Genomic DNA, 25,433 nt, shown 5'->3' on the forward strand with positions numbered 1-25,433 from the left:
ATCATCAAAAAATGGGATTTTGCAGTGTACCTTCCCCAGCTGGGTTATCTGTCACTTGCTTTTGAACATTCTCAGGTATACCATTCAAATTCTCAAGACCTTTCTTGCAAATCTAGTATGTATGGCTTGGCATGAATTAAATTGGAATTCTGCATGCAGTAAAATTGGCATAAAAAAGAGTACATTTATTTTTATTTGTGATCCTTTAGCAAAAAATTCATGTTTTAGCCTGATTTGGTCTAATTTTTGTGGGCGTTGGAGATCATAAACAGCAGGAGTAGAGGGATAACTACTCTCTTCATGTTTCATATACACAAATATACATTTCAGTATTTAAAGCTAGTTTATACAAAGCTTTTGCATATGAACATGAGAAATTTTATATTTGAAAGAAAGCACATGATTAGTTTTACTAAAATATAGTTGCTGTTGTTTATTCCAGTTTCTGTCCTTTGCATGAGCTGTGTTTAGGGAGCCTGTTTCTTTACCGGTAATAAAGCACAAGGGAAATTTCTGATATAAATTAGTATATTTCCTCTAGACTTACATTGTCAGGTCATTAATTTTTTTTAAGCATTTTAGTTGCAGAATAGTGCAGTCCTTTGGGGAGAATTGGTAAAATGAGGATAAAATGGGTACAGGATTCCAACAGCTTGAAAATAACACAGTATTTGACCAATATCTCTTTTGTATTCCCTACTCTGGTTCTATTCCAGGAGTCTTGGAAATGTGCCTGCGGACTATTTACAGTGAGATTATAAAACTGAATCATGATTTTGGTGAATAGAAGCCAGAGCATGTGGCTCCAGCACCCCAGCTGGCAGTAAGCTCTCCCTAGGTTTATGAATGTAGTTAGATGGCCCCCAACTGTTTACAAGACAGCAGAGGTGAGATCTTTGATTGACAAGTCAGAAATGCATTAGATCATTCTCTGCCAGTCTCTGGTTCATGCTGTTAAAAATGTCAGCCTCCAAGTTTGAATGGCAGCCTGAGGGCCTTAGAAGCTTTTTGTTTTCTGAGATGGAAACACAAATTGGATGTGTGCCTGAGCGCTTCATCCTGGGCTGTAATTTCATCTTTTAGCTAAGAACCACAAGGTACATGAGCAAAGCACCCTGTAAACAATAATACTGTGGAAAAAAAAATAAACAAGGTCGTGTTTCTGGTACGTTGATCCGATGGTGTCCTGACCTCTATCACGTTGAACATCTCCACTCTGATTGCTGTTCCCTTTGGCATTACAATGAGAGAAAGAGAGACTGACATAGGAGGAAAAGATTTAAAGTTGCAGTGTCGTTGCACATTCCTTGTATTGGCTATGAAATATTGAACTGTCAGAATGTGACACTTGGTTTTTTAAGCAACCTTTCTTGTTTGAGGTGTTTGCAGTTCATTCCTTTATCCCCCGTTTGTCTGTTTTCATTGATAGGGTTGGAAGCAGTTGCCTTAAATGCATGAAAAGGGACAATGTTAAAGAGAAGTGGTGCTGATGGAGCCAACAAATAAACTTAACACTAGAACATAAATGCAGGCTGTGAGGTTTGGACAAAGGAGACTAAAGTTGGGTTAGTTGACTAATTTGTAGATTTATGGAACATACTCAGTTCTAAGGAGGAATCAGCTTAGGTCCTGGTTCTGTTTTTGTGGAGGCAGGAAGTTTGGAAGGTAGTAGTGTAAAGATAAGAAATGGAGTGACATAGCTTGTTAGGCTGATAGCCCACTATATGGCAGTATTGCCAGTCAAATAAAAATTAACCCAGCTATGTTATTTATTGCTCTGTTTATCTAAAGTTTTTGTTCATTATTGGAAGCCTTAAACTTTTGGGAAGAAGAAAATACTTTTTTTTTTTAAGTGGAGAATTCATGAATGGATAATATGGAAGAGCCATTACATTGGTATTAGAATAAGTTAGTGGCACATGAAAAGAAAATTTTCGTTGAAAAAGCCAAACCATAGATTTCTTGGAATTATTTTCTATTAATAGAAAGTTTCCTATTGCTATTTAAGTTGCAGTATATCTTAAAATAAAATTTTACAGAAACAAATTTGTTTTTTTTCATTCTACAAAAGCAGCTTTTTGACAGATACATGATGTGATTTTATCTTAATTTGTTTTGGGGATATAGACCTTACAGGTAAGGTTTTAAGTGAGAATGACCTTTTGGAATTCTTGTGGAATATGAAAAAATAGGAGTTTGTGTTGAAAGTACTTGAATTAACTCTTATTGATGCTTTTAAAGCACAGCTATTTAGCTTAGTCCTCTCCCTGTGCGGATGTGAAAGGCAGAAGCTATTCTCTATCATGAATTCATAGTGGAATGCACTGGAAAAATGGTGGCAATCATTCCTGACATTTCTTAATTTCCTGCTTTGAGGTCATGCTTAAAAGAGAGGAGATAATATTTGTAAAATGATGTCCTGCTCCCTTGTACCCAGAATTATGTCCTCACAAGGTACAGTGCAGAGAAAGCAGGACAAAAGGGAGGGATATTGAGAATTACTTACTGTTGTTTTCAGTATTGTTCTGTATTTTTAAAGCATAAATACTGATATAGATTTACATTTAAGCTATGAGGACCCAATATCTTGACTCGGTGGAGGATTTTTTAAAAAATCATTCTTCTAGAAATTGATTTCTCATTGGCTGATTTCCTGAGGATAAGTAAAAACAAACCATTCTTTCCAGTCTTGAAAGAGCAAGAGGAGTGCAAGTGCTTAGCTAAGAAATAAGACTAGAAATATGTACATTTATGGCATCTCCTAAATCTTAGCAGAGAGAAAGTATACAAATTTCTTCTTCCTTCCGTGTATTATTATGCAGCAGTCACTATCAAAATGCCTCACAGCCCATGGGCTTTTGTATAGCCATTCCTCCTTAATGATTATCTTTATTAAAGTCCAGATTTCCCTTATAAGCAAAAATCAGTATATTCATAGAACCATAGAATTTCAGTGTTGAAAGTGTGGTCAGGAGACCATCCAGTCACATACAGGAATCCTTTATGAAGTTTTCTTTGGCAAAGAGTCATCTAATCTCTGCTTGATCACTGCCATTATTGGCAAGCTGAATTTCTTGAGTCATCTTGCTTTCTTCTTCACTGTTGGTTCTTTTAGAAAATTTTCTCTCAAGGAGTCAAACTTCTTGTTCACCTGCTGAGTCTAATTTTACCTTTTGTATAATATAAAGTAATTGTTTTCTTTTTCATGTATTTCTGTGTTTGAGGATAGCTTTCATGTTGCTTATGTTTGCTGTTCTCAGACTGCATATTCCCGGTTCTGATAGCATTTCTTTGGAAAATGCTAATAATCATTCCTGCCATTTTCATAACCCTGTATTTTGATGGGGAGGGTGCTAATCATTCTGATTGTCCCTCCTTGTGAATGCATTCCACCTTGACACTGTCCTCGTAATAGTGTGGCATGCATAACTAGAGACAGTACTGCAAAAATAAGTAATAGTGTAGTATATAGTTTGAACATAATTTGGATTATGTAATTTAATTACTGCAGCCTAAAATTGAATATACTTCTTTGGTGTAGATAATGGAAAAATCTCTAGGAACTTAGCCTGAGTGTGTTTCCTCACCTCTTTGAAGACAGAAAAGCATATGTAAGCACTTTGACAAATGACATAACGTAGTGGCATATCTGAGTGATACAGGTATTTTAAACCTAGCTCCAGTTCCTGAAGATGGTGAACATCTGCTTAGAGGTATTGTAGAGCTCCACAATGCACTAATTGAATTACTTTTTTCTGGAGTTGCTGACTGCACTAATTGAATTAGAATCTGTGTGTGTGTGTATGTGTGTGTGTGTGTGTGTGTGTGTGTATAGCCAAAATAATTCCAACCTTAACTGAAGAGACTGTGAGATATGACTGATGGTGTGTACTGTGCTGCTATCTAATGGCAGTACATGGAACTACTACATGGTCTCCAGGGAAGACAGAATGCAGTCATCTGATCTAGCGTGACCTTAGTCTAACCCCATCCAGTTTAGTTCAGAAGGTCCCAGGATGTATTTTTGTAGTTCTCAATCTAAGAAGAAAGAATGTGATTAATTAATCTATGAAGAATTAAGATATATTTGTTAGGCATAAAGTTTGGGTTTTTTTTTACAAAATATTATCTCAAATATTCAACTGAATTAAAAGCTAATATAATTGGTGAAACAAATCCAAACGTACTGAGTCAGTGGGTCATGTTCTTTCTCAGTTTGCTTTTCATATGACATAAATGTAAAAAAGAATTACCTTTTTAAAATGTCTTAGCATAACAGAGGAGCTTCCTCGGTGGTACAGTGCACAATAGTGAAGAATCCACCTGCCAGTACTAGAGACACAAGAGATGCAGGTTTGATCCCTGGGTCAAGAAGATCCCTGGAGAAGGAAATGGCAATCTGCTCTCATATTCTTGCCTGGAAAATTCCACAGACAGAGGAGCCTAGTGGGCTGTAGCCCATGGGGTCGCAAAGAGTTGGACACAACTGAACAACTGAGCACACACAAAGCATTATAGAAAGTAATGAATAGGGCTTGTGTTCTTAAGTAAAACTTCTTTACAGTTGTCAAAATACTGAGGTCAGTCAATTTCAGGGTGTTATCAAATTTTACTATATATAATTATGCTTACATAAAATTTTAAAATTATTATAGGAAATAGTTTAATTATAGCAGTCTCAGAGTAAGTTCTCCAAATTTCTGCTGCTCTAGTTAGTTGTTTAAATTTTAACTTTATTATAAATTTGGGCAAGTTTGAAATTCTCAGAAGTGAAGTAGGCAATTTTCTTCCTTTTCTAAAAACAAAGAACTCATTAGTCACAATTTAATTTTTGTAAAACATCATGAAAATATAATTCTCCACAACTATATAAAGCAAATACACTGGGGAGACCTCTGCTAGAATGAACTGTATTTTGATTCAGTGTAACTTGAGGCATCAGTCAGTTCATTCGCTCAGTTGTGTCCAGCTCTTAGCAACCCCATGGACTGCAGCACGCCAGGCTTTCCTGTCCATCACCAACTCCTGGAGCTTGCTCAAATTCATGTCCATTGAGTCGGTGATGCCATCCAACCATCTCATCTTCTGTCGTTCCCTTCTTCTCCTGCCTCAATCTTTCTCAGTATCAGTATCTTTTCCAATGAGACAGTTCTTTGCATCAGATGGCCAAAGTATTGGAGTTTCAGCTTCCAGTGAATATTCAGGGCTGATTTCTGTTAGGCATTCTAACTTATACAATATTGCCTCACACAGAAATACACGTTTGATTGCTTGATTTGTAGAGTGTGTATGTGTACCTGTAATGCCACTTCAACAATGGAAGAGTGCTGTTGGATACCTTTCTTATATAAGTTTCAATCTCATATATGGTCTTCATTATTAAAACAAAAAGTAAGTTTTACTGTTCCAGTATTTTGTAGGCTAGTTTGGTTTTATTGTAAGATTGAGCTACTTAGGTTTCTGAGCTATACAAATAGCATTAATTAAAATGACTAAAAACATGCTAGACACTCCATCTGCTTTTAAGGGCATTTTACTGATTTAGAAAATATATTTCGACATTATGTAGATCTAAATCTTTACAAATAACATTGCCACTCACAACTAGCCTTAGTTCAGTTTAATTCATGTATTGAATACCTTCTGTGTGCTGGGTACTGTACAAATTACTGGGCATAAATTAAGATTCAGACCCTGTCCTCAAGGAGCTTATAGTTATTTATTAGACATTCATTGAGAGCTTATGTACCAGGCACTATGCATATAATTTGTGGGGACTACTGCTGCTTCCCAGGTGGCACTAGTGGTAAAGAACCCACCTGCCGATGCAAAAGACTGGATTTGATCTCTGAGTCAGGAAGATCCCATGGAGGAGGGCATGGCATCCCACTCCAGAATTCTTGCCTAGGGAATCCCATGGGCAGAGGAACTTGACTATAGTCCATAGGATCGCAAAGAGTCAGATGCAATCGAAGCGACTTAATGGCATGCACTGCTACGAATAATCATTCGTTTCATGTGTTTTTCTCATTCGTTGAGCTAGATAAGGTCTGGCTTAGTAGCAGCTCTAAGGAAGCAGTATACCTATTTTCATATCAGATATAGTTCATGTCAGCAAAAAAAGACATCTTAAATGATTTTCTCTTCTGCCTTTACACACCTTCCAAGGGAGCAGTGATGTTTTTGATAGCTTTACATGTAGCTTTAAAAAGAGATGGGTAACATTTATAACAGTGCCTCCTGCTGGTAGATCATAGATGTTCAATCCTGTTGTCTCTAGAATTTGTAGTGCCCACGTGCGGTTTGGTTACTTCAGGGCTTCTTCTAAGGCCGTTAAGTGGGAAAGAGTCTATTGCATACAAGGTATAAAGTGCTTCTTTAAACAGTCTATTTCTAGAACTTAAATTGTCCTGGGACCAGGTCTTGATATAAAAATTCATAGAAGCCTGTTTTTCACAGAGTGTGGTAACTCCTTGCCTAGTGCTGTAGTGTTAAAATTCACATTGGCCAGGTTGTTCTGTAAATTAAACACTGACAGCTACCCTCAGGGGAACAGCCAATGTATTTATGATGATGTGCTGATTACACAAAATACACTGCAAGCAGAAAACAGCTGCAGAGAACAAACCTCTTAAAAAGAATACAATTACAAATAGCACCCTCAGTATTTCTAGTGGTGAGCGTAGAATACAGCATGCTAATGCAGGTTTCTTACTTAGTCTGCCTGAAAACAAAAAATCTGAAGGAGGTAAGTTAAATTATGGTTGGTTGCACATGTGGTGCCAAGATTAGCAGTGAACAAATTCTGTTTCTGAAGAGCACAGCTATGTGTGGAGTAGTTTTACCCACCATCCCCCCATTTTTGTTAGTATGGTTTATTAGTGGTTTTCTTATATATATTATAATAGAACATGGCCTAGAGGTGATAAGGGTTCTGGACATTTGAAGGCTTCTATACAATGAATTGAGCAGGAGAGTATCAGAATTGTTTTTAAAAAATTCAATAGAAATTTCATGTTAGAGATTGAATGTCAACATTTTGTTTGAAGATGGACCACTATATTTTCATTGTTATTAATGGTTTTGAAGATGTTTGCCCTTGGAATTAATAAAAGGAGTCATGAGTCTGAATCTATGGTAAGATCTCAGATTTCTTAGATTCTCTTTTTCAAGAATTTGATGTTTTAATACACTGTAGTAACTGTGCGATTACATATTTTTAGGAGAATCAATTCTCAAGTATGCCCCCTTTCATCCCTGCATGTTCCCAGTGGTGTGCAGACAGGTAAGATTTTTTTTTAGGAAAAAAAATTTGGGTTTCCCTGTTTGAGACTCTCTCTGTTACAGTTCAGGGTCTGTATCTATAAAATATTTCAATCACTGACCATGCTAGTTTCTGTTTAAATCAGAAGAAAATATGTTGATCTTCCAAGACATAAATTTACTCAAGCCATTGGCGAGGTATATAGCAGGAGGATATAGTGATTGGAAACAGTTCACTTCACCCGCCTGAAACTAAGAATCAACTCTTCAGTATATGGATCACTGGTATATAATAATCGACTATTATTGGTCTGTCCATTGGTCTCTTTTTAAATCAGTTTGGAACCTCCTGCAGTTATTTTCTTGCTCTGCTGACATCAATCCCATGTGGCAGAGGAGTTGTGTATAACCGCTTTGGTTTAATCAATAGAATAATTGATAAACCAGATAAGATTTAAACTGATTATAGCCCCAACAGAATTCCCCAGAGGCCTTGGACTCTCTTAATTTTGACATGTGTGTTGTGTACCCTGAGGATGAAGTGCAGTTTGAATTATCTGTTTTTATTTGCTTAATGACGGGGAGGGTGTTAAAGTCAAATGTTTAATTAACCCAGCAATGGGCTGCGTTGTCACTTACACACAGCTGATTGAGATATCTCATGGAGAATACTGAATAGGAATGATAATGTGGCACTGGGACGGAAGATTGCTTTTTCAATCCATTTGCTGGGTCACTGCTTTGAATGTCTTATTGGATGAAAGGCATTCAGCCTGGAGAAAAAATTCAGCATTTAAGTACGTTTTGTTCTCTTCTCCTACTCTAACCCCCCTGCCCAGAAGTTAACTAAAACAGATATGTTCTAGGTTTAATAAGCCATTCATGTACTAGTAGGAGACCAGGGTAGTCAGTAGCCTGAAGCTACACAATTTCCCATGGAAACGGAAAAATCCTAGTAGCCTCCAAGGTATTCTAAATGTGAACTCTTTTGTCCCTTACATCCCTTGTCCCTTGCCATTATTGTGGAGTTGTCTTTGGTCACTTGTCTCTTGTCTCTTTCTTCAGTGTTTGTGTAATGTGCAGCTACCTCTAGGGCCACAGGCAGACCTTTTCCTCCTAAAGAAGCTTATTCTCCAGTACACTTTTGCCATTCACGCAGTTAGGTTCTACTTGGTTATATTTCTGATCAAATATTTAAAGAGATGAAAATGTGAAGCATATAGATTCTTGTTCCCTTTGCTACTGCTATTATAAAACAGTTGGTTCCAGGTATGTTTTATCTGTTAAGAAGCAGTTTGCTTTCTATATGGACTAAAATCTAGGCCAAGAAGAATTCTGATAGCCCACACATCAAAAATGCAGTTTAGGCAATTGGAGTTTTAATGACTTGCTGCCCACAAAAAATTTCTGACTAGCTTTGTAATCAATGTAAAATTCTTTGGAGGCATATTGAGCAAAACTTAAAAAAAATTTTATCATGGCTTTTCTTTGTAGTTCTTGTGTATCCTCTTTCTGTCCCCTGAAGATCTAAGCCAGGAATTTACTAATTTTTTTCTTTGCTTTAGTCGTTTGTATTCCAGAAAGCACAATAGGGAGAAGGATGCAAGATTGATTTTTGTGTGTGTATATGTCCTCTTGAAAGCATAGTCTGGGGCATGACTACTTGGCGGGGGGGGGGGGGGGGGGGATTTACTGAGCAACAGAAGCATGCAGCTAGTTTTCAGGCGCAGGTTGGACTTTTGCAGGTCAAGGCAGACCAGACGAATAGCTTATCTTAAGGGACGCAAGTAATAGACCAAATATAGAACAGCTATTTCAGGAATCATGTAGGTCATTTAATTATCCATTATGATTGAGTAGCTAATGCTCTTTTGGCAATTACATGACCTCTGTTATTCCTGAAACCTTTCCAGGCCCCCATGGGTCGAATGACCCACCAGTCAGTGCTTGCAGACTATTCCACTCAAAAGGAAAAGAGATTCTGGGAGCTACCGGCATTTAGAAATAGCTGTGCTTTCTTTACCAATCACTGCCCAGAATATTCTTTGTATTGTAGTCAGTGATCAGCAGCTGGTTTTGAAGTCTGTTGTTCCTTCCTTGTCTGCAGGAGCACGAGTTACATTGGTTTCCACAAAGGGCAATTGTGGCAAGCAAACTTTAATACCAAAGTTGGTTATGATGGTATTCAGTATACAGAATATGATGGTTTACAGAATAGTACTGGTTCTGTACTACAAGAACAAGTGCTGCAGTATTAAAACTAACGTTTAGTATTTGTCAAACCAATTATTCATTACAAAACTCCGAAGTTCTGGTGATTTTTTCATTCCATAGCTCGACAGAATACCATTGACAATACTAATAATAGATTTAAGAGACTGTTGATTAAATTAGCCTGGTCTGAATTGGTTAATCATTATTTATTCAATTAAATAATCATGCTTATATGTGAAATCTAAAAAAAAAGAAAATGATACAAATGAGCTTATTTGTGAAACAGAAGTAGACTTACTGATATAGAAAGAAATTCATGGTTACCAAAAGGGAAAGGGTGGTGGTGATAAATTGGGAGTTCAGGATCAACAGATACACACTACTATATATAACATAGATAAATGACAAGGATCTACTGTATATAGCACAGGGAACTATATCTAATACCTTATAATAAACTATATGGAAAATAATCTGAGAATATATATATATATATTTATGTGTTGTGTGTATTTATATATCTATAACTGTATCTGAAGAACTTTGCTATACTGTGAAACTAACAACATTGTAAGTCAACTACTCTTCAGTTTAAAAAAATCATGCTTAAGTGATTATCTGATTTTTAAAATTTAGATGCTGATCCAAAACAATAATTCTGGAACATTTAGGTGAATGTTTCTGACTTATTTTTATTTCCATTCTCTAACATTCCGTAGGCTTAAGAGAAAATAATTTTGTTAGAATAACATATAACCATATCCTTTAAGTGGAGAACATTTCCATTGTTATAGGAATAGTCTTCTATTAGAGAGAAAGAAAAACCTTTAAAATTTTGTTAGACACCAAAGAGCATTGTTTAAAACAACAACACTAACAACTCAACAATATATGTGTGTGTTTGTCCCTGGGGTAGTAAAATTTGCTCTCTTCCCAAATTTCTCATGTACTCACTCCAGGTTAATCAGCTTTTTATTTTGTTGTTTGGTAATATTAACAAAAAACTGAGGACATGAATTGATATTTATAACCTTTGACCCTTCAGAAATAGAAGCCTTCTCACTTAAATTTTAAATCCTTTAGGCCAATACTGCCTTGGTGTATGGCTTAAGACCTGTAAGAAGGTAGTCGTTGTGGATTATATTAGTTTTTTTCTGTTTAAAAACATATTTTCCTCATTATATATTAATATATGTATGTGTGTATATATTCCTGTAATGGAGATGAGCAGAAAATGAAAAGCAGAATTTACAGTTAAAACAAAAGTTAGAGCTTAAACTCAAGTATCCGAATAAGGAGTATAGTTTGTCTACTTGGCATTTTAAAAGGAAAGCAAAGGCTATAAAGCAAAATGTGATGTTTGATTTCTTATTGGTAAGTTTCTATTCTTTAAGGCATACCCTTCAGGACCTATGCTGAACCATGTTATTCACCGTTGGAAACCAAAAATCTATATAAGTCAATGAGTGGAAATGATATTTGCAATTTTAAAGACCTGAAAATTCATTATGACTTCGTATAATTAGTGGAAAAGCCTACAGCATAACAAACCCACAGAATAATAATTTCTTAGTAATAAGGGAAAAAAGTGATTAAATAAGGGACGATGCACAATAGAAATATACACCTAAACATAAATCTTAACCTAGCCCATTGTGGTTTCCACAAATTTACTTATTTACTTGGGATGGTTTTATTTTCACTCCAAAATGGATAGGCATTTTGGGGATATTATAGTTTATCAACTTTAAAGGACCCCTAAATTTCTTTTACAATATTGTTGAATTGTAATAAAATGAGAATATACTAAAGCAGGGAAGACATCCAAGGTGATGAAAGTCATTTAGCAGGAAAAAAAACTCAGGAACAGGAATGACAGAAATAACTTTTGCAGAGAGAGGGATTTTGGCATACATCGTAAGGGTTCTATAGTTCTCAATCCCATTTTGAGAAATCAGAAAGATCTGCGGAATGCAGATGTCCTTGAGTTACAAAAATAACCAGATGTCCTTATTAGTAGAAGCAAATGTTTGCCTCTTAATTCACACAAAAGTATATGCATAGGGTCTCTGGATGAAATGTTGTGTAAATATGGCAGCAAAGAAAATTGTGGTGTGAAAGGATCTGTCCTAAACATATAAGCATAAAGGTTCTATCTTGAAAAGGAAAACAAATTATTTCAGATTCATGTAGGTTTAAAAGTAAGAGAAGTAAATTAAACTATTTATACTTTTGTTCACCATGATAGGTGGGTTTTTATTATTATTATATATGCCTTTTAATCCCAAATACCCCTGCTGAATTTTTATTCATTTTACTGTACTTGTTTAGCTACTTTGTACCTTTTCATTGTGTTTTAAACAGTAAAACCATATGCATGAAACTCATTTTTTTCTGAGCAAATGATAGTCGTCTTGGTTGCAGTAGTATATAAATGCACCCTTTGCAAGCCTATTGGGATTTTTAAAATATTAAGCCATATTGTTAGAAATAGATGTGGTTTGGTGACTGTTAAGCAGAATAAAGTATAAAAAAATTACTTGTAAAGGCAAGGTATGAAGTTTTTCTGTTTGTTTTTAAATCAGGCCTTTAGAGTCAAAAAACCCTTTAGCGTTTAAGTAGACTATTGCTTCTGATGTGGAGCATATTAACATAATTACAGACTCTTTTATATAGTACTCATAGTTATTGCTAAGTTAACGTTCAAACCTTTGATTAAGAGGTCACAAAGCTGAATGTGTTCAGACAGCTGTGTAATATCTCTCCTGTTCACAAAACAGAACTGTTCTGGCTTTTTTTTTTTCTCCTGTTTCTCATATTTATTGATAGAAATCTTTTGTCCTATACTAGCTATTCTTTTAATGGTGAAATATTAAAATGCTGTATTATGATACATTCTGTAACTTGAAAGTTAACAAAAGCAGCTCTGCTCCTTCATCTCCTTGCCTTGTCACTCCCTGGTGCAGCTCTCTCTTCCATCCTTCTTATCAGAGTATCTCAGTGCTTAGTTGAGCTTGTTTATCTTAAAAGAGCAGGAGGCAGGCTTTTAGGGAGTAAAAGCTGCATGTTCCAGTATAACAGGCACCAATGCTGTTTGACTTGAAAAACATTTGATCTCTTACATTAACAGCCATGTCACTGTAATAGGACTACAGCCGGGCTGTTGTTCAGTTTTCTATTATTTTAGCTTTGAAATAACTGTTAGAACTGCTCCAAAATCTCCGTGTTTAAAATTATATATTGGCTGTCCCTCCAGGACTCGTAAGTAAACAAGGTGATGTGTGTGGCCAGAGGCAACATATTTTGTTAGCTTTGTTTTAAATAAGAACTTTCCCTATCTAAAGGTGGTTTTTGTCTGATCCCTGATAGTGCGGCATGACTTTGCTTTTGTAAATTTGTGTATCTTTAAACAGATCATTTTTGGTTTTTAATGTGTGTGCTCCGTAACTATTAATTATGAACTTTAATATTTTTCTCAAATAATGAAGCATTTAGTTTTCTCATGAAGCTTAACTTGCAATAACCCTGCACACTTTCCCTAAGTACAGCAGTTTGTGCAGCAGTTGTTGAAAATGGGCAAGCAAGGATTTAAGGGGTATTATGTTTGTTAGACTTAAATATTATTTCATTTTATTTTAAAATATTCAGTTCTTGGTAATTTCTGTGACAGAGATTGTTTGTTGGTTGGAATCAGGTAGCAGTATTTAAAGAACGGAAAATAAAATTTGTAAAATCGGGTGGTTATTCTCTTCCTTTTTAAGAGTACCTCACATTGTAACAGCAATAGAATGGCAGCTTATTGTAGTAGTGGTAGAATGGCAGCAGACAGTTTACTCCTTCCTTTTTTCCTTCCTCTAACTATCTGTTTTCAAGAACCTAGTTTGTTTCCCTGTTCTAATTCATTTCTCATATGATACAGCATTGCCAGACTACCGGGCCCTTTCTTTGCATTTTACCTAAAATACATATATCAGCCAGCACAAGCATAATTGGTTGAAAGGCAGCCATCTATCTGAGGAGTTCTTCTAAATACTGAATGTGTCATGTGCTTTGACATGACATATCTGTAATATCTGAATACAGAAAGCACTTTTTGCGTTAGCTGTAGGTGTTGAAGCAGTAGTGTGTTTTAAGAATGTGAGCTGTGCAAATTCTAGCTTGTGAGGTAATGACAAGTGTTTGCCTGCATAGACAATATATTTTTCCCCTTGAGGTACCCACACACCTAGTTTCCCTCAAGCTCATCATCTCTGTCAGGTTAATCAATAGGCACCGTATGGCAGAGGGTCAGTAATCAGTGTCATCGTGCCTTTAAATCGTGTTGAAAATTTGCTTAAAGCCTGGGCCAATTAACATCGAGATGATGAATGGATGGGAAGATGGGAAGAGCCTGACGCTCAGGGGCTTTGTGAGGAGGAGATGCTCAGCTGTTGAGCAGCAGACACCAGCGAATAAAATCAGCCATTCATGTGAGCTCAGTCCACCCACTCTTAATGATAATGTCAATCTAGCAAAATATATACACATTGGAGTTGTCACGAGTTCATAAATCAAAGGAGTTTGTCAAAGGCATTCAGATTAACGAGGCAGCAGCAATAACAAGTCAAATTTGCATAGAGAATTGCTCGAATCTCAGTAAATTATGATCCTGTTTTTCATTTGATTATTTGCTAATGTCTCAAGAGGGAGAATGATTATATTAGCATGCAAAATCTACTCCAGAAGTAGAAATCTGAGGTATAGAAGACCAGCACACTATGACAATTAATCAGTTTCTGCATACTAGCATAAATGCACAAGGCCCAGAAATGAACTTCTTTTTTATTATTATTTCTCCTTGCCACTGATCCAAATGGTTCAGCTTGACAGAGACTTTATATTGCTTTAACAGTGTTTTGAATTGTGCCTGCAGGCAAGACATAGTTATGCAGCTATAACCAACCTATCCATCTGCCAACCAGATTGGAATTCTCCTATCCAAGGCTTCCATTAACCCCCACTGACAGCTCCAAACAGGATTAAGAATTTGGAAGCATAAAAAAATAGTTGTTCTTTGCAAATATACACAATCCCTTTGCATTTTGAGAAAGGCTGCATCTGTGTTTTATAATTAGTGTTGGACAGTGTAGCAGAGGGGAAAACCTACTTGGTGTCTTTTGGACTTTTGTCACAGGGAGTAAGGTGGTACTAATGGAAGTTCTGTGTTTGGTTGCCCCCGAGAGTGCTTTCCATTCCATCCAGTTCCTAATACTGTGCTTGGATTGGTGTATTACTAGAAAATATCACTTCTGGGAAACTTTAACTGGTGGATCTTGTTGAAGTTGAGCAACATAGGGAGGCTTTGAAGTGGCTGTGGTTTAATAGAATATGTCAAATGATAAACATGCTGGGGAAGCAATGTGTGTGAGAACATGCCAGAGAATGTTATCTTATGAGGACACTTGAGGCCCTCCCTAAAACTGATCCTAGAATAGTATGCTTCAACTTCTGAACTTGACCTAAGTTTTCTCCATTGTATCCTAGAAGAATTAATTAAAATTTGTTTAAACACACAATATACACACTACACCCGCCACCCCCAGACACACCTTTTTTTGTCACCTTTCATTGAATAGTTTGAAAGACTTTTATCCATGTAGCTAACTCAAACTTGCAGAAGGATAATTGTTCCTATTTTTGAAAATTGCAGGTCATATATATTTTTGGAGGTTATAATTAGTTCCAAATCATATAATAAGATAATGAGAAAAATATTAATCCAATTACTGATTTACAGATCAAGCCCATGCATAATATAATGTTTGCAACTAGCTATAGAAATTGGCCTCAAGATTTTTCTCTTTACATGGGTTATCATTTTACATAATGATAAACAACTGATTCAAAATCAGAGTTTTAATTCACCACAATTTGCCTGCTTTGCTAAAATGATACAGTTTTTCCTGGCTATAGAGACCATTGAATTCTCCCAGTGAAGAGTTGTGGCATAGGTGGAAAACATTACTTCTAGTTTTAGAGCCGCTTATTTTATTTATAGCAGATGTCTTTTCAAACAGGCTTAGGCTGTTGCACCATCCAACCTTGAGCAAGATGCTTACTCAAAGATTATTATGAGCCATTATGAGTGGCTTGACTTTTCATCACTGTGTAAATTAGTTTAGTTTTTTATTTGATTATATAATCAACTCTTAATTATCCATGTCATCAGGAGTTGTGTGTTCGAATAGATAACTGAAAACAGTAAATAAGCCACTTACTAGGTAATGGAGAATATTGCTCCATCCATAAACCTCTGAAAAGCTAGGAATGCTTTACCAACTGAAGAACTTTTCCTTCTTAATGAAGGGTTGGCAAACTTTATTTGTAAAGGATCAGATAATAAACATTTGAGGTTTTGTGGTCCGTAGGATCTCTGTCCTGACTACCCACCTCTGCCATGGCAGTGTAAAAGCAGCCACAGATAAATGGTAATAAATGAGGATGGCTAAGTTTCAATAAAACTATTTAGAGCAGGGGCTTACAAACTCCTCCTGTAAATTATACTGGCATTAAATTGATAGAATGATAAGACTGTAGTTGACTCTCACTTTGAAGTTTCTCTGCTGTGGAAACCATTTTTAAAGCTAGCTGGATGGTGTGGGTGTAGGGTTTCAATTATATATTAAGACCTTATTATCTGTATATTATGTAATGTGTTGGGAGGTAGAGGGAACTGCTGGGGTCCAGCCCCGGGGTATCCAGGGAATTCGAAGCGGGGACAGAGTTGGCAAGGAAAAACTGTTTATTTAGAAATATAAAGAGAGATTAGGAAAGAATAGTGTAGTAGGAAAATTAGTGGAGAAAAGAGGCTGAACAACTTGATTTACGTGGAAAACCAATAAAGTTCCAAGACAAGGAACTTGCACCGTCTACGTAGGCCACCGGCGCCCACTTGAATATCAGAGGGTGCCCTGCCTTGGGCTCCCTCTCGTATGGGTCTTAGAAGCCAGGGCAAATAAGTAGACACGGTGAGCCTCCATGCTCCAGATGGGAATTCAGCCAGAAAAGGGAGAAAAGAACGACATGGGGGAGCCAAGCATTGGTGCCAGACCCACAACTTTATTTTCAAAAGTAGCTTATATACCCCAAGTTGTACATAAAGAAATAATGGAATATGCAGAGTTATGCAGGGGCAGCAGTCCTGACCCTTATTGAGACCAGGCTTTCTTTTTGCATACCTTCCTGTATACAAAAGGTCTCAGGTGGTTTACATTATCTTCTGGCCAGGGGACCTGTTAACATTTTTATGGCTCTTTTCCTAGATAAATGTCTATCAACCAAAAAACTCTTTTTCCCTTGAAGTGTTTTTTTTTTTAATCTGCATCACCCTCAAAGTACTAAATAAAGTTACATCCCTGTAGAACAAAGGTGCAGTGGGTTATAACAAAGAAAGTACTTAACTCAAAGATCTAACGTTGCTAATACCAGGTCTACTACCTGTTTTTTCTACATGCCAACTATATCTACAAATAAAAGAGATGAAAATTTGGCAGCAAGTATTGGCTCAACAAATGAAACCCTTAATCAGTCCTATTCTAATGATTTTGACTCCTCAGAAGCGCCTACATTCCTAGGATCTTTTAAGCTTACTGTGCCTCTCGCGGTCGGGAGGCCACAAACAATCACATGCACAGCTGTAAGAGTCCGGCAGGCAGGCTAGAAAGCCATCAGAGGGGTTTTTGGATTGAAACACTCGTATTATGCCCAGGAGATTTGTTATCTAAAAGCTCTAAATTAACTTTTTCCAGAAAAAGATGGTAGGGGAACCGCCCCCTGTTAATGTCAGAAGAGTAGGTGGAAAGCATAACACAGTAAAGCAGGCAGACTCTGGTTTTGGGGGGTGGATGCTCGGGAACAGGGGGTCTCCTGAGGCTCGATCCCACCTTTGCATATGCCGAGCCTCCTTCCTCATGACCTTTGCCACAGGTGGAGTTCTCACGCTGGCTCCAGGCAGGGAACCACAAAGACTGTCCAGTAAGCTTTCAGTCTTATTGGGTACTTGAGAGTAAATACAAACATTCATCTATTTAAGTGCCAAACTGTGTGGACCAAATAAAAATGTTAAGAAATTTCCAGTAAGATAAGATGGAATAGTTGTATACTTTCTTAGAGGAGAAGAAGTTGAAGCTCATTTTAAAAATGGGTAGGACTTGAATTGATCAAGTAATTGTGTTTATAATTCTAGACTAGTGTTAATAAGGATCCTTCTAGCTTGGAAATTTCAAGACCAAATCATGTTTATGAGACTCTGAAGAGACTTGTTTAACTAGGGCGGAAAAAAGTAAAAGTATGTTGACGGAAATAACTTGATATAATGTAGCAGAAAATTCTGAAAGATCTTAAAAACCAGGCCTAGAACTTCATATTTGATTTCATGGAAACAAAGAGCCACTATAAATTTTTGAAGAAAAAATTAGTGGTGGTTAAGAAAGGTTAATCTGGCAATAGTGCTCAATCTAATAAACAGTTAAAAACTCATATTATGCTCTCAAGCTTTGTGGGAAAGATTGAAAGCAAAGGAGAAGAGGGTGGCAGAGGATGAGATGATTAGATAGCATCACTGACTCAACAGACATGAATCTGGGCAAACTCCGGGAGATAGTGAAGGACAGGGGAGCCTGACATGCTTCACAGTCCATGGAGTTACTAAGAGTCAGATATGACTTAGCAACTGAACAACAACTACTGGAAAGTGAAGGGGAAAAAGAAACTGGCCCTGCCCTGAAGAAACCTACAATGCAAGGTTGGGGTGGAAAGCTTGTTCATACAGAGATATAATAGAGAAATAAACAATGTTTCCAAATAGAAATAGAGTGCTAATTCGAGTGCTTTTCTTATTTTGAAGAATGATAACATGTAAATGGTGCAGGAGACTTTAATGGAAATCGGCCTAATTGTGGATGCTATCTGTACTAAGAAGTTTGGATTTATCCTGTAGGTGACAGAGAGCAATAAAAGGTTTTTAGCAGAGAAGTAGTCTTTTTAGAACAATGATTCCGACAGTAGTATATGAAATGGAGCAGATACAGATTTAGGCAAGGAGGCCAGAAGGCAATCTCAACAGTAGTAACACTGATAAGAGGAATTGGTGATCTAGAGTAAAATGCAAAACTAAGGTTAGATCTATCAAAATACATGACTCAAAGGAAAAATTGAAGACCTAAAATTGGTGTCAATCTATTTAAAGAAAAAAAAAGAAAAGGTGGGGATGGGAGGGATGAGTAAAAATTGACTCTGAGGATTTAAGTCTGGGATAGAAAGTTGAGAAGGAAAGAGCTAGCCTAAAGTGGGTGAGGATGGTAAAGAGTGCTTTAAATTTGGATATGTTGATTTTGAGATAGTTTTTTTTAATGTGATTCCTTTTTTCTTTTTTATTCACCTCCAGATTACTTCTGGAAACATTTTATCCAAAACACATAACATCCTGAGATCTAACACATGAGCATTAGTAATATTTCATTTGACTTTTACCTACCAAGTCTGTTTTACTGACCATTTCTGTTACCAAGTCTGCATGTCTGCAGCTGTTATAACTCTAATGCTTCCAGTTTGAAGTTAAATTCAAAGTTGTCAGTGAGGCTTTTATTCTGCCCTTAAAAATTCTAAACTAGTGAATGCTGGGTTAAGGCATAAATATTCAAGTTAATATAAAAGGTAACAAGTTATATAGTATAAATATTTTAATGCTAATATTTATACAGTATTGTTGCTCCAGGACTACACAAACATTCTGCAAATAATTTACTATAATGAAATGTTCCATCTGAGTGTTGTGAATGAGTTGTTTTGAGCAGTCAGGTTTTTCTAGTTGGCTCAAGGTTAAGTGGTAAAATACAACTTTTATTTTTATTGAAGGAATTATTTTCCCTCAGTTTATTTTTCATTTATCTGACTTCTGTTTTTCCATTTATTAACATATTTTCTTCTGGATTTCATCTGTTTGGTTAATTTTTATTTTGACATAATTTCAGATGTACAGAAAAGTTAAAAGAATAGTAAAAAATAAATAAATAAATAAAATCCCCTTATACTCTACATAGATTCTCCATATGTCAACACATTTGCTTGATCTCTATACATGAAGTGAAGTGAAGTGAAAGACTCAGTCGTGTCTGACTCTGCGACCCCATGGACTATACAGTCCATGAAATTTTCCAGGCAGCAGGTAACCCCTTCTCCAGGGGATCTTCCCAACCCAGGGATTGAACCCAGGTCTCCCATATTGCAGGCAATCAGTTCAGTTCAGTTCAGTCGCTGAGTCGTGTCTGACTCTTTGTGACCCAATGAACCACAACACGCCAGGCCTCCCTGTCCATCACCAACTCCCAGAATTTACCCAAACTCATGTCTATTGTGTCGGTGATGCCATCCATCTCATCCTCTGATGTCCCCTTCTCCTGCCTTCAATCTTTCCCAGCATCAGGGTCTTTTCAGATGAGTCAGCTCTCCGCATCAGGTGGCCAAAGTATTGGAGTTTCAGCTTTAACATCAGTCCCTCCAGTGAACACCCAGGACTGATCTCCTTTAGGATAGACTGATTGGATCTCCTTGCAGTCCATTATAGGCATATACATATATATTAATGGGCTTCCCGGTGGCTCAGTGGCAAAGAATTTGCCTGCAATGCAGGAGGTGCAGGTTCAATCCCTGAGTCGGGAAAATCCCCTGGAGGATGGCATGGCAGCTCACTCCAGTGTTCTTGCCTGCTGAATCCCATGGATAGAGGAACCTGGCAGGCTACAGTCCATAGGGTTCCAAAGAGTCAGACATGACTGAAACAACTTAGCATGCACACGTATATATTAATATCAATTTATTTATTATTTTTTCTGAGCTCTTTTAAAGTTAGTTGCAGACACATGTCCTTTTACCCCTAAATATTTTCATTGCATATTTCTAAGACCAAGGACATTCTTTAAATAACCACAGTACAAATGATGCAAATGAACTTATTTACAAGAAAAAATAAACTCACAGACATAGAAAACAAACCTAACCTAGGGTTACCAAGGGGGAAAGGGAGGAGGGGTTTTGGAATTTGGGATTAACACTACTACCGTATATAAAATAAACATAAGGACCTACTATATAGCACAAGGAACTATAGTTAATATCTTATAATAACTTGTAATGGAAAAGAATCTGAAAAAGAGTAAATATAAATGTATAGCTGAATCACTTTGCTGTGTACCTGATACACTGTAAATCAACAATACTTCAGTTTAAAAAAAAAAAAAAACAAAACACCCCAGTCCAGACTGTCGAAGCCAGGAAGTTGAATGTATAAACAGACTTTGGTACATCCATACAGTGCTACTACTTGCCAATAAAAAGGAAAGAACTGCTGAAATATGAAAGAACACAAATAAATCTCACAAATGAATGTATTTATTATGTTAGGTGAGAAGACAAACTCAAAAAATCACATACTATATGATTCATTGTATGATGCCCTAGAAAAGACAGAATTATTGAGACAAATAATAAATCAGTGATCCCTAGGGGAAGGAGTTGACTATATCAAGGGGAATTTGGAAGGTAATGTAACTGCTTTACATTTTGATTGTGATGGTGGTTATATAACTTTATGGTTTTCTCAAAACTCAGTAGAACTATACACCAAAAAAAATTGTTTTTCCACATGTTAATTTTAAAAGTAGAGAAACAATCAGGAAATTAACATTGATATGATGTTATTAGTTCATCTAATAGACTTCTTCCAAATTTTTCCAAAAACCTTATATCATAATGCCCACTCAATAACTGCCTGTCAAGAACAGATGAAGTAAAGGGTGGAGAAGAAAATTGTGGATATGGGCTCGATAGTCCTTACTCACCCGGTTAGGCTCAGATCACTTATTTTTCACTATATAATTCAGTGCAGAGGAGTTTACCATCACTTTTGTTTCAGCTCCTCCCCCCACCAAGTAACTTCAGATCACAGGCTATATTCAGTTTTCTCTTTTTAGTTTTCTTTAACCTGTAGCAGTTCCTTAGTCTTCCTTTGTATTTTATGACCTTGACACTTTTTTGTAGGTACAAACTAGAAAAATTCTAAGATTTCCCTCAATTCAGCCTAGTCTGTTGTTTCTCATGAGCAGATTGAGGTTATATGTTTTGGGCAAGGTTACCTCAGAAGTAATAATGTGTTCTTCTCAGTATATCATATCAAGAGGCACATAATGTTAAGGTGTTTTCTACCAGATCTCTCTTCTGTGAGGCTATTTTTTCTTTTGTAATTATTACGTATCTTATGTAGAAATATTTTGAGATTATGTGATTATCCTCTTATTTGTCACCTGCTAATTTGTATGAAAACTAAGATCATGGCATCTGGTCCCATCACTTCCTGGGAAATAGATGCGGAAACAGTGGAAAACAGTGTCAGAATTTATTTTGGGGGGCTCCAAAATCACTGCAGTCACCATCTGCAGTGAAATTAAAAGACGCTTACTCCTTGGAAGGAAAATTATGACCAACCTAGATAGCATATTAAAAAGCAGAGACATTACTTTGCCAACTAAGGTCTGTCTAGTCAAGGCTATGGTTTTTCCAGTGGTCATGTATGGATGTGAGAGTTGGACTGTGAAGAAAGCTGAGCGCCGAAGAATTGATGCTTTTGAACTGTGGTGTTGGAGAAGACTCTTGAGAGTCCCTTGGACTGTAAGGAGATCCAACCAGTCCATTCTAAAGGAGATCAGTCCTGGGTGTTCATTGGAAGGACTGATGCTGAAGCTCAAACTCCAGTACTTTGGCCACCTCATGTGAAGAGTTGACTCATTGGAAAAGACCCTGATGCTGGGAGGGATTGGGGATGACAGAGGATGAGATGGCTGGATGGCATCACTGACTCAATGGATGTAAGTTTGGGTGAACTCTGGGAGTTGGTGATGGACAGGGAGGCCTGGCGTGCCGCGATTGATGGGGTCGCAGAGTCGGACACGACTGAGTGACTGAACTGAACTGAACTGAATTTGTATGATGAGTCTTACCTGCATCTTTTAGTTACCCATAAGTAGAACTTAATTTAGCTTGATTGGACATAATTTAGACTTGGACATAATTTAGCTTGATATGACCAAGGGCAGTTGTGAATATTGCTTATTGGAATGCACCATAGTTAAAGATACAAGGAATAACTGTGCTACCGAACTAGGTGATGTTGGAGAGCACAGTCTTTGAGAACCACCAAGGTGACTATCAGGTATGTTGGCTGCTTAATCATTCCCGGCCATCCTCAAGACTGTAGAGCTATTAATTTCTTATTCTCTGGCTTTCTGGCTCTCCTCTTCACTCTGAGGTGGGTACCTTACTCCTTGCTTCTGATAACATGACTGTTTAATGTTACTACCTCTGTTTTAAGCAACAAAATAATTGAATTTTTTGAATTGATTGAATTGAATTGATTTGTTTTCTCATGGTGGATGGTCCAGTAAAAGTAAAAAATGATTAAAAGAAGTCGGGAAAAAGAGCAAAAAATGTTGGGTTAAATGATCTAAAAAAGAACTAGCTGTAACAGTGTTTTTCTCCTTTTCCTGCTTGTTAATGTTAAAGTTACCCTTTTTTTTAAAACAACAAAATAATATATATATCCTTTGCCCTGATGGGATGGAGAAGGGAAAGGAGCTCCTCTTCAGCTCTGTGTTCTGCTCTAAGGTAGTAATCATCCTTTAGCTCCCTTTATCTTTTAATACCTTAGACATTCTTATAATGCTCACTCAGTAGTTTCCCATCTAAATCAGGAAAAATAGAGGGTCAGGAAGAAGAAAATTGCTGATTTGGGCTAGATAGCCACTGAGCACCGAAGAATTGATGCTTTTGAACTGTGATGTTGGACAAGACTCTTGGACTGCAAGGAAATCCAACCAGTCAATCCTAAAGGAAATTAGTCCTGCATATCCATTGGAAGGACTGATGCTGAAGCTGAAGCTCCAATACTTTGGCCACCTGATTCGAAGAACTGACTCATTGGAAAAAACCCTGATGCTGGGAAAGATTGAAGGCAGGAGGAAAGGGGGATGACAGAGGATGAGATGGTTGGATGGCTTCACTGATGGACAGGGAAGCCTAGCGTCCTGCAGTCTATGGGGTCGCAGAGAGTTGGATACAACTGAACAACTGAACTGAACTGACTCATTGCATTAGGTTAAGATCACAGGTTTTTTTGCTAGGTAATTGCCATCAATTTTGTTTCATCCAAAGCACCTGTAGAGTAAAAATGTGATTTATAATGTCTTCATTATAACAGACTTTCACCAGAAAGTAATTAAGCTTCCAACTTTATTATGATGACATTTAAAAAAAAACAATTAATTTTGAAATATAGGACCTTATTGAACTAAACAGGTTTAGGTGATCTGAAATGGTATTTTATTTAAAGGAGGGTGTGTAACTTCATGGACTGGGAAGTAGTTACTTAACAGATTACAAGTTACTAAAATTGAATACTGGCTTAATTGAATACAATTCATTTGTATCGGAGAGTAAAAGTAGTTAGAATTCTGAAGTTATTGAGCCTCTATCCCTAGCTTGTAACATAACATTTTTTTCCTTTTCTTTGTATTGATTTTAGGGACCTTTAATGTAAAGTGATCATTACAAATGTAAAATAGCAAGTTAAACCTCATAAGAGATTTCTGGCCAGAAGGAATACCTTAGTGTGCTGGCCTATCAAGGTGTGACACAGAAGGCACACAGATGTTAGCCATAGAGGGCCTCTTGATACAAATGGAAAAAAATGTATACTATCTAAGTTTAAAACACCATTATGATCCTGTATTCAATTTCATACTTGTATGAAATTTTTCAGATAAACTCATGTTGGATATAATTTTTGGATCTGAAAGTAACTCTTCAGAATATGATGATTATATGTAATATAATGAGTAAATCAGCTGCACTTTCTAAAATACTAACATTACACACGTAATTGGATGAGAGCATGGCAACCTACTCCAGTATTCTTGTCTGGAGAATCCCATGGACAGAAGAGCCAGGCGGGCTATGTCCACAGGGTCGCAAAGAGTTAGTCACGACTGAAGTGACTTAGCACACACTCATACATGTAATTGTGGAAAATAGAGCCCAAATAGTGTGTATTTCAGTTTTCTGTATTTTGCCTTGCAGATAGTGATTTACATGTGTTGGTTACCAGACTTTTTTTCAGTTGTTTTTTAGTGTGGTAAAATACACATAAAATTTATCATCTTAACCATTTTAAAAGTATACAGTTCAGTGATATTAAATACATTCATAATGTTGTGCAACCATCACCCCCATTCATCTCCATAACTCTTCATCTGGTTAAACTGAAACTCTACCCATTGAACAACAATTCCCCATTCCTTCCTTCTCATAGCCCCTGGTAACCAACATTCTACCTTCTGTATGTATGATTTTGAATACTCTTAAGTGTGTTATGTCAGTGGAATCGTATTGTATTTATCTTTTTATGACTAGCTTATTTCACTTAGTATAATGTCTTAAAGATTCAACAATTTTGTGGTGTCAGAATTTCCTTCCTTTCTAAGGCTGAATATTGTTCCATTGTAAGTATATACTGCATTTTACTTAACCATTCATCCATCAGCGTACACTTGCATTGCTTCCATGTTTTAGCTGTTGTGGATAATGCTGCCACAAACACAGATGTACAAATATCTCTTTAAGATTCCCCCTTCAGTTCTTTTGAGTATGTACTCAGGTGGAATTGTTGGATCATATAGTAGTTCCTTTTTTAATTCTTTGAGAAACCATACTGTTTCCCATAGCAGATATACCATTTTACATTCCCCCCAAAGATGCACGAAAGTTGCAGTTTTTCAACAGCCTTATCAATACCTGTTATTTTTTGCTTGTTTGTTTTTGACAGTAGCCTACCTAATGAATGTGTGGTACCTTGTAGTTTTGCTGTTCAT

The 25,433-nt window shown here is 36.7% G+C and overlaps 1 protein-coding gene across 13 annotated transcripts in view; it reads left to right on the forward strand.

The window, feature by feature from the left end:
• BTRC (beta-transducin repeat containing E3 ubiquitin protein ligase) overlaps nucleotides 1-25,433 on the forward strand; it is a 182,163-nt gene that overhangs the window by 74,638 nt on the left and 82,092 nt on the right. For 3 of the 13 annotated variants that reach the window (XM_069566934.1, XM_069566939.1, XM_069566935.1), the window contains one exon: nucleotides 7,224-7,285. The exons of 6 other annotated variants lie outside the window; for them this stretch is intronic. In XM_069566934.1, coding sequence (XP_069423035.1) covers nucleotides 7,262-7,285 — 24 coding nt within the window. In that variant the 5' untranslated portion in view covers nucleotides 7,224-7,261. Of the gene's footprint in view, nucleotides 1-7,223; nucleotides 7,286-12,525; nucleotides 12,752-25,433 lie in introns of those variants that run through there. 4 more of the 13 variants (XM_069566941.1, XM_069566942.1, XM_069566940.1 and 1 more) reach the window with 4 other exon arrangements.

This window comes from Ovis canadensis, chromosome 22, assembly GCF_042477335.2.
Source record: "Ovis canadensis isolate MfBH-ARS-UI-01 breed Bighorn chromosome 22, ARS-UI_OviCan_v2, whole genome shotgun sequence".
Taxonomy (NCBI): Eukaryota; Metazoa; Chordata; class Mammalia; order Artiodactyla; family Bovidae; genus Ovis; species Ovis canadensis.